General features: G+C 35.1%; 1 protein-coding gene across 3 annotated transcripts; it reads right to left on the reverse strand.

Annotated features, from left to right (window-relative positions):
- Window positions 1-735: 735 nt before the first annotated feature.
- LOC140825325 (chromatin-remodeling ATPase INO80) lies at window positions 736-14,360 on the reverse strand. Of its 3 annotated transcripts, none has more exons than XM_073187026.1 (23): window positions 14,044-14,360; window positions 13,708-13,795; window positions 13,058-13,442; window positions 11,882-12,317; window positions 11,593-11,793; window positions 11,346-11,456; window positions 10,713-11,140; window positions 10,529-10,637; window positions 10,360-10,440; window positions 10,115-10,287; window positions 8,256-8,381; window positions 7,305-7,466; window positions 7,170-7,227; window positions 6,496-6,726; window positions 5,979-6,125; window positions 5,251-5,808; window positions 4,898-5,155; window positions 4,713-4,820; window positions 2,954-3,048; window positions 2,699-2,855; window positions 2,045-2,242; window positions 1,805-1,957; window positions 736-1,348 (listed from the first exon to the last, which is right to left on the reverse strand). In XM_073187026.1, the coding sequence occupies exons 1-23, from the start codon at window positions 14,089-14,091 to the stop codon at window positions 1,091-1,093; spliced, it is 4,569 nt and encodes a 1,522-aa protein (XP_073043127.1). In that variant the 5' UTR covers window positions 14,092-14,360; the 3' UTR covers window positions 736-1,090. The 3 variants fall into 3 exon arrangements, with proteins under 3 accessions (XP_073043127.1, XP_073043128.1, XP_073043129.1); XM_073187027.1 differs by having other exon boundaries at window positions 736-1,336; window positions 14,044-14,357; XM_073187028.1 differs by lacking the exon at window positions 13,708-13,795.
- Window positions 14,361-15,495: the final 1,135 nt, after the last annotated feature.

Below are 15,495 nucleotides of genomic sequence, written 5' to 3' on the forward strand. Positions count from 1 at the left end.
TCATCATTAAAATCTATTATTTAATTTTAGTTATATTTAGTTTATTATCATAATCTAAACATTTTATTCCAATAAATATTTTTTCAAATGTAGGATGTTAAATTTAATATAGACAATAAATAATCATAATTTTAATTCTGAAATTCGCTTTTTATTTGTCTTCAATACATTACTTTCTCTATCTTCAAATGTATTGATCTATTTATTGTTGTATATAAAGTATAATAATTATTTGGTTAAATTGATCGCATTTAAGATTATATATGCTTAGAAAAAATTATAAGATATATATAAAGATCAATAAAATTAAATTTTAAACAAAAAAAAATTAAAAATATAGGACACTACCATGTATAAACTTACTACCATGTTATAAACTTTCACTTCGCATAGTGACAAGACATACGTCCTGCATATACCAAGTGAAATACTAATATATATTAGACTCATTCAGTTTAGCACATTATAATATTTCTATTCTCACTTTCTTCTTCAATTTTTATTTTACTATCATAGATTTATAGCACAGGGAGAGCCCAAGTTAATAACACCAAGGGGGATGGAACTTCAATTTTTGGGGGTAAATTTTTAATTTTTTCGAGAAACGATTTTCTTCTCCATCATGTGAGGAGATGGACGTTCCTCTTCTCCTGTTCAGACTGCAGCCACTACAATTACTGGTCGCTATGTTCACTGTGCCGAAGTGTGAGAAGGTAGCTTAGTGGGTTCAAAGTAAAACCTTCAAGATTGCATATATCATACTCAAGTCGATTCATCCCATGGAACTTTTTTTACATTAAATATGAGTTGGTAAATAGGAATTATTTTCCTTCTATACACTAGAACTACATTTGTAATTCAGTTGCCAGGATATCTGCTGCTAGTACCATCCTACCAAATAATACATAATATATTCAATTTCCCTCGATTACCTTCCATCTTGCCACCAAAAATATAAGGGGAAGCTCATGTTTGACTCTCTCCTGTACATCGAGTTCTGTAACCTTCTTCAGCAGCCAGTGTTCGAATACAAAATAGGGAGTAATCATCCAGACTCAACATACCAATGAAGTGTATCACCTGTACTGGTTCAGGGAACTGGTGCAATTTGATTCTGGTCTTGAAATACAGGTGGGATAGCTGTAAAAGCAGGCTCAATGGTTTCATTTAAGCTCTTTGTCGGTCTTTTCAACCTCTTTGATCTTTGCTGATGTAGGGTTTCGCTGTTTTGTGTGGGAACATCGGGTTCATAGTCCACTATCATTGAGTTCGGAGACGATGAACCCACCAATTTAGAATTCTTTTGCTGCCCCTTCTTGTCCGTTGCAGCTTTCCTCTGCGAATACATCTTGGCATTGAGCAAATATTCAAAACACATGATGAAATTAATCAAATATGACTTACTCTTACATATCTTAAGAGATCAAGTAGGGCGGCATTGTCTAAACCCGGTCAAACAGGTAGCGAGGTGGGTTAAGATCCGGTCAACAGGTACATATATTAAACTAATCATCTATTTAATTTTTTTTATTATATTGAACAATATCAAATAAATTTTTTTGCTAGGTAGAAGTCTTAAAATTGGATTTAAAACAAATTGAAAGCATGTGAACTTGGCGGGTTTGCGGGTCGGACCATGATTGGCCCACCAGGTTTTAGGGTAGGGTTAAATAATAAGCGGGGTGGGGCAGGTCCCAAAGTTCAATTTTCTCTTTGCGGGGTGGGTCCCAAGTCAAACCTGCCCGATTCCATCCCGAGATAAAGAAAAACGGTAACAAAGATTCAAGATGACGTTGGATGTCACCTTTTTGTTTGTAGGTTTTGGTTTATCAGGTTCAGGAAGCTCAGACTCACTACCATATCCAAGGTTTGTAAAATCCTCAATAGATGCACCACCTCCTTCTGCATCAATTCGTATGCCCTTTGTTCCACCTTTCTTCTTCTGTCTATCTTTAGCCTGGTGAAAGAATACAGCACAAGCACTTCAATATCATCACAGGTGCTTTTGAATTTAAACTGATGATTTCAAGGCGTTATCACCCACCTGCTGCGAAACTTCTTTCAATTTTTGTTCGAGTTGAGTATCATCAATCAATAATGATACAACATCTTCAGGAGCCAAAAGATCACCCTGAACATGACCACCTGTCATGACAAGCTGCTGCACAGTGCTTTTCTGACTAGCTCTCTGCAAAATTTTTTCCTCCACCGTTTCTTTACATATTAAGCGATAAACAGTGACCTGCATGATCAAAACATATGTTTCGATGTTCCGAAATTGAGGAACAAAAATATATAAACAATAAAAGAGAAAATTCAAAAGGCCGATTTTGAGAACAGTGATACATGAAGAGAGGAATACACGATTGTAAAGGTTTTGAGAAATTAAAAGTCATCTCATACTTCTACATATTTTTCAGGGAAATATACACGATTTCCTCAAATGCGAATAAATAATGCTTCCTTGAAGATGGATGCCAGCTGCCATAATATTAACATGTGTGCTTATATTCATTGCTTAGGAAAAACAAGCAGAAAGAACACTAAAACAAAAAAACGTTAAAATGAAGATATCCAATTGCTTTAATGAAAGATCATTCCCAAGAAAACCACAACGATGCAAGAAAGATGAAAAGCTAACCACAAGTAAGATTAGAATTCTTTTTAATTCAAAGATTAAATGTAAAAAAACACTGACATCCTTAGTTTGACCCAGACGGTGAGCTCTGTCCATTGCTTGTAAATCCAACGTTGGATTCCAATCACTTTCATAAAATATGACAGTATCAGCAGCCGTCAAATTGATTCCAAGCCCACCAGCTCTTGTGCTCAGCAAGAACACAAATATGTCGTTCCTGGAGCATCGTGATCGGGATCGGGATCGTGAATTGTGGAAATTTCAGAAAAAATTATGTTCACGTACAAAATAAAACAAGGACAAGTAAGAAAATACCGATGCTGGAAGTCATTGACCATGTCTCGACGATCCATTATCGTGGAAGATCCATCAAGCCTAAGGTACCTATATTTTCTATAGTTCATGTAATCCTGCAAAGCAAGTCGTCGTACAGGCACCATGTAAAGTAAGAGAATTCTACAGATAAATTCAAATATAATTTAAAAAACTGGGATAAATATGAACAAGTAAAAATTTGAATGTAGTATGCATGGACAAGATAGTTGAAGAATCAGAAGAAGTCAAACCACAACAATTGCCATATGAACGATATGCTTTATGGGAGCTAGAAACAACTCAGGTATACTTTATCAACGGCAGATCAGCACAGCATTATTGATCAAAGAAAGCACCTAAATAAATTACTATTTCTAATGGCGAGTAAGTAAAATTTATTGTTTGCCACTTACTGTTTATGACAAAAATCTATATTTTTTACAGTATTGAACAAACACATGACACATGTTATTGTTTTAAAGTCGTTAGCTTAAAAATAAATCTAGCTCTTGGTGTAAATTGCTCGAGATCAATTGTTAAAACAAGTGATGGAGTTAGTTGTAAGCACATCCAAGGGTAAATATTGATTTAGTGACAGTAATTCTAAATCCAATGTTAAAAAGTACTTTGACAAAGAATGAAATTATCATCTTGTCAACACATTTATTTTCGTATTGGTTATTCAATAAAGGAATATATTGACTATTTGATTTGTTTGAAGTTGTGAATGATAAGCTGAAACATTAGTCATTGCAGAGTTCACACTTGTAGTTAACTTTTTTTCATTACAAAATGGAGATTCTACATAAATACTACAATATTCTAAAGAGACAAACAAGAATAATGATAATCTTCCTCTTGTACAAGATAGCTATTGAAATATATAAGAACCATTGGAAAACACTTTTGAATGTCTCAAAAACCATATATGGCAAAGAAAAAAAGTATACCATAAAACAATCGAGGTTATATAACCAAAAGACAAAATATCGTTAAAAACACAAAAATATAAAGAAAAATAAAAATAGGTACAGATCATTGACGCTCAAGAAAGTCCAATAATTGATATTGAATATGATGAGAAAATATTTGTATTAGATTAAAGAAAAAGACAAAAAAAAATCAAAACATACACCAAAAAGTAGAAATTATTCTAAAGGAAAATATTATTGCTTATTCAAAGTTAGTGACATATTAGTGAATAACATGAATAGTAAACATATGTATGTAATTGCAATTCTCATTTATTAAAGCAACTAATTTTGTTTCATATGAAATTGTGCACGTGCAATTTTCTATTTACTTCAAATATGTAGATTTATGAGTCAGTAGTTTCTGTCATTTAAATGAAGGAAATATCAGTAGCACACACTTGCCAAATTTCAAATTTTCATATACCTAATCAGATATCATAATAGCTTTTAGAAGAGTTAATAACCTGAAACGGTAAGCTTGGTCGTGCATTCAAGGGTAATGATGGCTATTCATAGAGTTCTAGGCTAAGTTTGTGACTTTGTACATTCACAAAGTGAATTAACTAGGATATTGTTTTATTGTGTAAAAAGTTTTGACTAATTAGGGGACGATCTTACCAGATAAATAACACAGGAAAGAGTATTTCTCCGACACATTTATAAAGAAAAAAAATTCATAATTTAGTAATGTACAATCGTCATGTGGAACCATCATAAATAAAATACCAACAATTTTTATAATAGTACATGCAAGATCATTGCCGGTGAAAATTAGTTCCACTTACCTCAAGTATGTTCAACATTTTCGTCATTTGCGCAAAGAGAAGCACGCGATGGTTTTTGGCACGCAAACGTTTCAGCAGTATGTCAAGTGTTTGAAGCTTCCCAGAGTCCTGAAGAAAATGACAATGAACCTTTAAAGACATTCAAAGATTATAGAACCATCAATAAGGACATGAAGAGCACAAACCGTAAGCATCTTTGCAGGGTCAAATGGTTGCATGGGCGGACAGGACCCAAATATCTTGTAAGTAAGCTGAAGAGCAGGCTGTGAAACAGGTAAGTCAGCATCAATCTCTTGTATTAATTGGTGAGAAATTCCTGGCTTTCTTGGACCATTAAAGTCAGACGTTCGAGCAAACCCTGTCAACAATCTTTTAAGCCAGGGATGATGCCACTCTTCAGTCATCATATATGCAAAGTTTCGATCAGAACAATGGGCATTTATCTGATAGTAGATGTTACATTTCAAGTTAAACTTCAACACTCACAAATTCATCATTAATTAAGATACAAATGGGTCAAATACGCATTAGTTCTTACCGGAGGTGCTCTAGTCCTGGGGATGAAAGAATATACTGAATGCAAAAGTTTAATATAATATAGAAGTCTGTCCTCATCAGATGTTATTAGAGCCTCGAAAGGGACGTCCCCAGCACCTGTCGAAAATTTCCTTCTTAGAGCATTTGTCTCTGATTTAGATGGAACCAGCAACATCCGTGTGACAGCTCTCACCTTTTCCTTGCTAATGTGAGTATAGTCACCATAATCCTCATCTTCCAGCAACATGGCCGATAATCCATTCAAACATTCCCGATTCGATCTCGTGACAAAAAGCAATAATCTCTCCATAAATGACCCCACTGCCAAGAATGAAACCTCCGCTGGCGACAAATCAATGAGGCGGGAAAATCCAAAAGTTCCACTTTGTAAAGAAGTACCATCTGAACTGTAATCCAGCTGCAGTGTGGATCGACATATATTTTCTGGAGAAAATATGTTAAAAAGTTTCTCAACTAACACTCTGCTCAACCCTCGGCCTAATCGAGAATAACTCAACTTGGAATCACGGACAACTTCTTGGTACACGAGTTTTGGTATCTAAAATAAAATCAGTTTATAATATGATCATGTAGTTGGTGTTTAAAACCTAAGTCAATAAATCAGAGAGACAGCATACACGTGAAATGGGAGAAAACTTGAAATCTGTAAAGCAAAATGGTGTGCTTTACAATGAAAATTAGTGACGTATAACAAACTTCTCAAATTACCTCATATACAATGGGATTTCTACCACCGGAATAACAAATGTCTTCCAATTCTCCAAAAGGTGGAGGAAGAAGAAAATTTGGTATCTCTCCAAAATGGAAATATGTGCTTCCCTCATTTCTCTCAAACAACTCCGGATGATTGCATACCTGGACATGCAGAATGAGTACCACTGTCAAAAGTAAAATTTTTGAACTCAAATAGGTGATAAACATCCAAAATGACTCAAATGATGTTCCCTCATCCATTTTTGAAATCTCTCTTTCCATTTTCAGGAAGTACAGAAGTGATACTGATGTCCCCATTTCTAAAAAAGGTAATCGACTTTCATTTTTTTTTTTAATTAATCTAAATACATGGAAATATGGAATCGATTTAAAAGATACATGGGTTTTTATTTGAAGGCAGAAATAAAAGGCAAGTTACACTTGAGTTCTAATAAGCACCGTGTATTCAATAAGAGAGTGTGCCTTAAGTCCTCAAAAGTAACAATACACAACAGTATAGACAAAATTTTACCTTCCTCAGCTGGATAACAATGTTCATCAAATTCATAAGCTTTTTCTCATTGAGATGTCCGCGATTTCCATCAAACAACTCAGCCAGGGATATCTTATTCTTTATAGCCTGATAAAATGCTTGCTGACGAGAACTTAATTTACAGTGCACTGTGATTTCAGTTTTCCCGGACAACTCAGAGATCACATCCTTCTTAACCCGCCGCAGCATGAAAGGCTTCAGAATTGCATGCTGTTTTCAAAATAAAATGGGTGAGGCAGGAGGGGTAACAAAAAATCAGAAAGCAAAAACACACAAGTCCAAAACACCTCACTTTGTCCAATTTAACCGATTCCAGAAAACTATCCTACATTGAAGATCACTTCAAAATAATAAAACAAAGCTCTTTTAGAAACCAGAGGTTACATGGAAATAAGTGAAAGATGATAAGCTGCGGAGAAAGTTGAGCTCAATGTCATGTAGAGCTTAGTAGCATCAACTATAGTCAATGCCATTAAGCAGTTGTTACATAATTTGGCCAAAGATGAGCATGGTCAACAAACTGTTGATGCGCCATAAAAATAGTATTATGGTCTACATGTGTTGATAAAACACTATAGTAAAAGATTAAAAATCCAATCACTGTCACAAAGATTACATTTGATAAGCTACAAAAGGAGATGTAAAGTACTCACCAAACGATTTAGCTGGTGCTCATTTAATGTCCCACCATGCTCCGCATGACTCTCAATTCTGTTCGTAATGAAAATAGCGTTATAATGATATTTGAAGTTCAGAGATATTAACAACTAAACAGAGAAGAAACATACCCTTTTGAGAACCACTCATTGAATTGTTCATGGCTATCAAATAGGGTTGGCATAATAAAATGTAGCAGAGCCCAAAGTTCAGCCATATTGTTTTGTACCGGAGTACCAGTTAGAAGCAGACGATTTCGACAATTGAAACTCAGCAGTGTCTTCCATCTTATGCTGTCATAAAATATAAGCCACAATATGATCAATTAAATATATTTATGCATACAATTGATGATGTGTTCACAAACAAGATATGATGATAATACACAATGTACTAACCCATACAACAAAAAACGAATTATCATTAATCGGTTTAAGGAAGGAACAAAGTAGCTCAAGAAACCATCGAAATAGGAATTTTTTGAGCGAATTATGGTTACCGCAACCAGGCAAGTGTATAAAAAAAAGCAAAAAAACAAACACCGCTATGTTGTGTCTGCATTTTTGGATTGCCAGGACCTGGAGTTGATTTCCAATTTCAATTAACAATGGGTTTTCGAGGATTTTACGCAACCACTTAGTGATCTGCACAGCGTATAAGGTTCTGAACCATAAGAGAAGCAATAATTAGGGTGAAAATGAGATGCAAATTTTATTTTGAAACAATTCAATTTTTTAAAAATGTGAAACAATTCAGTTTATTTTAACTATTTAAACCTCATTTACTACACTCCTCGATTTTCTTTTTCTTTTTATGTGCATTCGATCATTACATACACAATACACACGTCATTTAAAACATTAACATATCAAGTCAAATTTATACCCAGCATCATTTCAAATAAAATTTAAATGAAAATCTAACTGCACACCACATTGTTTTACATCAGTATGCATTCTTTCCCAGCCAGCAAAAAACAATGGAAATTCACTGGACAAAAAATCAATAAAAGTTGATAATTATATAGTTCAAGTTATATATCTTTATGCCCAAAAAAAAATCATTAATGTAAATGGTCAAACCTGTTTGAACTTTTTATTGCCTGGGCTTCATCCAACACCATATATTGCCACTTAACACGGCGAAAGTATTTCTCATCAGAAACTAGCAGTTGGTAACTGGTAATTAGAATGTGGAATCCAGCATTCCTAACAAGTCACAAATTTCATTAACAGACGCAAACGAGGGCAACAGGAATTCACATAATGCATACAAAAAAAATTAGAGAAAGTCGTGGAATTGACTCATAGAGACGAGAGGTAGGAGCTCAAAATTGTATACAGACGAGCATTTGCGAAGACCGAAAAACATGAAACTGCAGAACTACTCCTTTTCCTACATCAGATGTTAAATTTAATTAGTTCAATTTTAACGATTTATATGAGATGACGATTTATATGAGATGATAATAACACATTCTTCAAACAAAATCAATTCAATACATTTGAAATTTCTTTAGAGTGGATGTGCAACATTCTACAATAATGGTTTAATGAGAAGAAACAAGAGTATTGTCTATTTTCATTTAACGGGGTTCTGCAGTAAACAGTGCACTGTCAAAATCTGTAAACCAACACATCATAGGAAGGCACCTGTCCCTAGAGAAGCTACACCATGGCATGTATGAATATCTAGCATATAACCATTCCAGTCTTTTACCCTTCCTAGAGCTAATTACTTCTACCTAGTTTTGATCAGACACTGCATGTCTTTGACTCTTTTGCTGTCAAATTTTAGTCAACGCAATTTAACAAATTAACACTCAGTCCGGAGTTCATGAGATCATCGGGTTGAGCCCTATCTATAGTACCATGCACTTAGTGAAGATGCAAGTTCCCCATAAAACATTTTCATTTATATCTTACTAGTGTAAATATTATTGTACCATTACATGGCTAAGTGGTTGATTATGGATCTAGGAACTATATTAGAGATTCATGGAAAATTAAAGTCCTCACATAAATTACCATTAAATCAACTGATTGCTCTTCCTTAAACATGCTTCACTTTAAGAAAAATAACGATCAAGACATATTAAAAATCAAAATGACTTTTTAGATACAAAATACTAAAAACTAGACCCCACTTCAAAAATCATTATGGAATTTCTATCACATAACGCATATTTCAAGTTGGTCTACATAAAGTCAGAGTTATTAAACGCACTCGCCTGCCAGGCGCAACACTTTAAACAGGCACGCGTTTTAGGCGCGCCAAGGGGCAGATGGGAGGAGCAGAAGCGTGCATCGGGTGCTAAGTATTGAGATTTTGTGCGTACATATAAAATAATTCAAGCCCAACAAATTTTAAAAGCTCAATCAGCAAAATTCATGCCTATTCAATGTTCAAAAAACATATATGCATATGTTTCATCTCCCTCGTGCCCAAATTCTCTCTGCGTCTACAAGTCGCTAAATTGGAGAGTGCAACTGTGCAGCGACTGACCTTCCAATCAAGGTAACAATAATACTCAGTTTTGTTTCTGTCAATGAAGGTTAGCAGAATTATCCCTCCTTTCTGCTTCTGTCAAAGTTCAGCAATTATTCCTCAAAGGTCATCACTAATTGATCGTGACTCGTCAGTCATGGAGTAGCAATACACCCAATACTCAGTTTTGTTTCTCTCAAAGTTCACTAGATGACGATGATCCTTATTTCAACATATTTACGCTTTGTATGCACTTTACATCGATTCCCGTGCTTCAGTGCGCTTTGCGCCCTGAGCAACTATGCATAAGTATAATAAATTTGATTTAAACATGTTAAATCAACATCACAGTTGTTGTGAATATGTTATGCTGCTAATGTATCATTTGATACATAGTAAATGAGAACAGCAACTAAATAAAATAGAAAGGGTGGTCTTAGAAATGGAAAATAACCTTCGGTAAAGACGCTTTGGGTTAATGTTCTTCCTAAGTACTGTACGGTCTTGAAGCCCACCCCAATATGGAAGAGTCTTCAGATCAGGGCAGAAGCGGCTGATTTCATCAGCCCAGTTATTCAGAACTGAAGCAGGAGCAACAACGAGAAAAGGTCCCCATATATTTTTTTCCTGCCCCGATAATTGATAAATTCAAAACCATGACAAAAAGCTAGAACAAAAAAACGAGCATTGATTAATTACCTCAGCTAAATGAGCCAAGAATGCCATGGCTTGAATTGTCTTCCCCAGGCCCATTTCATCAGCAAGAATACCATTTAAGCCCTGGAAGAAAATGTTCCACGTGAGTTGACCATAGAGTAAAAACTGGGGACACTTCTTGAAGGGGGCAAAATTAGGAATCTCTAGCTACCTGCTCATAGCAATTTACAAGCCATTGAAGACCTTTCAGCTGATATTCTTTAAGAGAACCATTGAATAACTCAGGTGTTCGCACCGTCGATGCCACAGGCATGGTTGATCTGGAAGCATCATAAATTAGTAGTTTCATATCAAAAGACCATCGGTACATTGTAGAGAGGGAAAAAATCACTCACGGGTTCAATAAATCAATGTTGCTCGATTCTGAAACTGACGCATCTTGCAGAGAGGCTTCTATTTCTGAGGTCTGCCGTAGCTTCAAGCATTCGGTATCAAATGCGCTTGTCATCTGTTTCTGCTTTGAAACTGCATCATGAGCTGCTTTCAGAGCTTCATTTCTCAGTTGGGCATCTTCAAGATCATCTTCATCCCCAGGCAGAGCTCCAGCCGGACCCAACAGCATTTCTTGATCATTAGAATTTTCATCACCTGCTGTGTATGCTTCAGAGGTTTGAGAAGTTTTATTCTGCATGAAATGGCTGTAAAGTTCAGTTTGCGACAGTAGAAAATTGAGCCTCTGTTGTTGCCTCTTTGCTTCACGAAGTTCTTGTTCTCGCTTTAAAGCTTCTGCAGCTTCTCTTTCTTCTCGTTTCCTCACTTCCACCTCAACAAAGAATAACACAAGATAAGCATTTTTCTGGTTTAGGGAGAATCATGAGACTAAAATACTACAGAAACAAAATCTTAGCAAGTTGCTGCCCTTTAAAAATGCTTATGGAAACAGTAGCATAACTAGCAAGAGTCATAATTTGTAAGGAAAACTGAAGTCTATGATTTCAAAAGTCCAACAAAACCAATAAGAAACTTACCATCTCCTTGTCAACTCTCTTCCAAAACAATAGCATGTCTCTAGCCAATTTCCGTGTTCTGAGTGCGGCACCCCTCATCAATTTCAAGGATCTGCTGACCTTCATTTTAACCTGAGAAGAAACACATTGAAGCCATGGAGCAAAAATGGAGGCTAAAAAGTGGCATAAACATTCGCCACAGTAAAATGGTAAGAAAATTAAAGTGAGAAAAGAAAATACAAGTAGAAAGCTATCTAGCTGTATGTACCTCTCTCTGACAGGATTCTGAGAACCGCTTTGCATCTGTCAGTTGCTTTCGGTGGAAGCTAGTGAAATTCCTATGATGTTTTGGAATGTCTTTCCTCACCATGCTAACCCAATACTTTAGAGTCTTTTCAATTTCCTCCCTCTCGATAACCGAAGGATCTTTCTTCACCTTAGGCTTACTGGGATAACTACGTTCAATAATCTGCAGAACATCACACCAATATTGTTAACATCATTCACATACTGACATTCACTGTGCCAAAAGGCTAGAGATAGAAAAGTTTGCTGACCTCATACGTATCTCCTCTTTCCAAAACCTTCACATAATAAACCTGCAACACACCACCTTCAGACAAAATTGACCTTCGGATTCCTCCAGCAGCCCCCTCTGGGATACCATGTGACTGCAATGAGGCTGCAGTTATTTTTAGACAAAAATTTTCAGCTGAGTTATGACCTGACTGGGCTTTTAATTTTTCCTGAAGAGATTCATACTGGGGCTTGGAATCACCCATCCCTGCCCTGCTTCTCTGCCGAAACCTGTTATCCGAAGCCATCATTGCAGCCAATGATCCCAGGTCAAGAGTCCCCTTCAGGTAAAACTCCTCAACACGAATGTCTGACATGCTCGGCAAGTTCAATGATGGCGACAGCTTTTCATACGGTAGAGGGATCCTGTAAGTGATCCCATCCCCGATATCCAAGAAAGAAGGTTCAAGATTTATTCTGCAATCATCCAGCAAATTTAACAAGTGAATAAGATTCTAACGCAAGTACATGTTCAATAAAATTACTCATAAAACAGCTCTAGCCTAAGCCACCTAGACACCAATAGAAACTATTGACTTTTAAGGAGTCATTTAGAACAAAGCACAATATAATTGGGAGCCACCTTGACACCTCAGGAGTAATAAATCTGACCATTCTTGTACCACCCCTCTCCCAAAGGTTTGTGGGAGAATTTCTAAGGTTTATAAGAAAGTAATACGGACTCCTCTGAATTTGAGAATATAAACACAAGGATGGATGCATAAATGATTATTAATGGTGCTCATTGTGTAAACTCGGCTTGCATAGGCCTTGATTTAATGAGCCTGGGATTGAGATAAGCACCACATTCATAGATTGGCTCACCAGCCTAATCAAAGTCAAAGGATCTAAGCGTCTAATTGAATGACTAACCAATCATCTCGGTATATAATACCTGAATCTTATACAAATAGCTATAACACACGTTTAAATCATATCGCTTAACACTAACATTGTCAATTGGCCAAAAAAATTCAAATATTAGTGTCTTATAAATGAAAAAAATTTGATCAAACATAAAACACCTTTTTTACAAATGGGACCTGCAATGATGTCATGAAAGAGTGAATTTTAGAGATGGGATAATCTTAACTTATGCTTGTAATTGGTATAAGACAAACGACTGAAAATAATTAAAGAAGAGGAAACAAGCAAACCTGGCAGCACCATATTGCAGTCCATTATCAGATTCTAAATAATTTCCCAACTTTTGGGAACCAATATTGAGAAAATCTGAAGCCGGTTCGACTTTGTGTGACCCTTCTCTGTTATCACCAGTTAATTTCTGATCTTTTAGTCCGAGACCACTTTTCATTACTTGCGTCCCAGTTTTAGCAGGCGCTGGACTTTGAGAAGAGTTATTCACTCTCCTCCTGTACTTTTGAATATGATCTCCTAGCATTGTTCGATACCGTTCTTCCGAGATATAGGGATTATAATTACCAGCTTCTTCCTCTTCACTACCATACACACTCCTCCTCTTCTTCTTCCTCGATCTTCTATCTGACATTATACCGTTAGTATGGCCCCCTATTGCTTCGCCTAAGAATATGGGGAAAGAAAACGAAAATCACTAAAGGCCACTTATTTGTCCAATCCAAGCATACAAATTCCCATGTTCTTTGAAACAACTGAAGAAAACCATCAGTCTTCATGCAAGTTCACACACATCACTAAATCGTGGACGAGATATAAAAATCCTCTCTTTCAATCATTTGTTTTTAAGTCGCGAAGGATATAAGAGTTGGACATAAAAAATTATATAAACCAACAAAAAAATTATCTTGTAGTACAGAAAAGTGCTTACCTTGGTTACCTTTGCTCTCATCCTGACTACTGCTTTCAAAACAATCAGAATCCTCATCTTGTTTTGGCAGTTGAAAGTTCATCAAAGGCTACCAAACACACAATTCGCACAAAAATTCTTACTCAATTAGAATTTAAAAAAAATATATACAACATATTAAGATGTCACAGAACATATGAAAACAAACCGCGTCATAGTAAAACACAAAAGTAACTGAAACAAAACTCGGATAAATTAATCCGCATCCCATCTTCATTCACCCACCAGGACTCACATGCCACAATTGCCAGGGAAAACAAAAAATTCAGAAGATTAAACACAAACATGAAAAATCACCTCAAGATTAAAGAGATTCGCATATGTATACTTGGTCTTGGAGTCCATGGGGTCTGGACCTGGCAATACGGCGCGAAAACCCCAGGCCTGTGATGGGCATTTGGGGAGAAAAATTAAACCAAGACAAGTTTTGGTTGCGGAGAGAATACGGCGAATTATAGAGAGAATACGAAGACAACCCTAACCCTATTGAGAAAATAGAACGAGATATGAGAGAAAAGAAGAAGTAGAGGGGAGCGTGGACACAGGTACAGTTGTTCATGGGTGCGTGCTAAAATGAGCCGCTGGTGTGGCTGTATTTTAACGTGCGCCAACTGCTCCAGTCTGCTTCTACTGCTGACTTTTTATTTTATTTTACTAATTTTTTTATATATAAATTTTTATTTTATTAATTTTCCTTCGTTGTTTCAGGTGTGTTGTAGACAGTAGACTACCGGACTTGGGGTTTTGAGAAGGATGAAAATGGAAATTAAAAATCGGTTAATTATTCTTGAAAATTTTTAAAACAAGGATTTTTTTTATTAAAAAAAAAAGTAACTCATGTGTACAATAAATAATTTTTTGTGGTTAGTAGTTTTGGAAAGGGTGAAAATGTGAAACTAAAAACCGGTTAATTACTCTTGAAAAAAATTTAAAACAAGGAAATTTTTTAAAAAGGAACTAATTAAATATATATGAATAATTAGTTAATTCACTATATATTTATTAACTCATATATTCATCCAATAGACTAATAGATTATTATGTATCAATTAGTTAATGACTCTTTCAGTCTATATGGAATCACACTAATATATTTTAAGGTACAGTTTGGTACACAGATATGATAAGTAAGGTATATATAGTATAAGGATAAATCAAGGATAAATATAATGATAAGATAATATGTTGAATGTTTGGTATGATTTTAACAAGAGTGATTAAATTTATATATTGAATTGTAATGACAATATTAACCCTATCACAAAAACTTATATTTCATTATTATCAAGATCTTGTAATTTCATATCTCAATTCTTAAATTATATATATATATATATATATATACATACACACACATATGTATACATGTGTGTGTATATATATATTTGTGTGTTTGTGTATTAGGGATGACAATGGGTAGGGTATGGGTCGAATTTCATACATACATCCTCATACTCATCCCCATACCCATCGGATATTGAATTTCATCTCCATCCCCATACTCCATCGGATTATCGGATACTCATACCCTACTCAAATACTCTATTATCATATACAATTGATTTTTTTCAAATTTAAATTGTTTCAATGAAGTTATGAATATTTTAAAAATTATTTAAATGAACAATATGAAAAATTATTAATGATAAAGCAAAATAAACTTTATAGAAAAAATAACAAAATATTAAAAATAGTTTATATTAGTTGAATAAAAATACGCAATTCAACAAAAATAAAATATTTTTCCAT

The sequence above is a fragment of the Primulina eburnea genome, chromosome 3 (genome assembly GCF_022965805.1).
Source record: "Primulina eburnea isolate SZY01 chromosome 3, ASM2296580v1, whole genome shotgun sequence".
Taxonomy (NCBI): Eukaryota; Viridiplantae; Streptophyta; class Magnoliopsida; order Lamiales; family Gesneriaceae; genus Primulina; species Primulina eburnea.

Excerpts from the sequence above, each read along its gene's own strand:
- LOC140825325 (XM_073187026.1), bottom strand. The coding sequence starts at position 14,091 with ATGGACTCCAAGACCAAGTATACATATGCGAATCTCTTTAATCTTGAG. Across the intron at positions 11,457-11,592 it reads CAGAATCCTGTCAGAGAGAG|GTTAAAATGAAGGTCAGCAG; the intron begins GTACATACAGCT and ends GTTTCTTCTCAG. Across the intron at positions 7,467-8,255 it reads GCAATAAAAAGTTCAAACAG|CATAAGATGGAAGACACTGC; the intron begins GTTTGACCATTT and ends ATTTTATGACAG.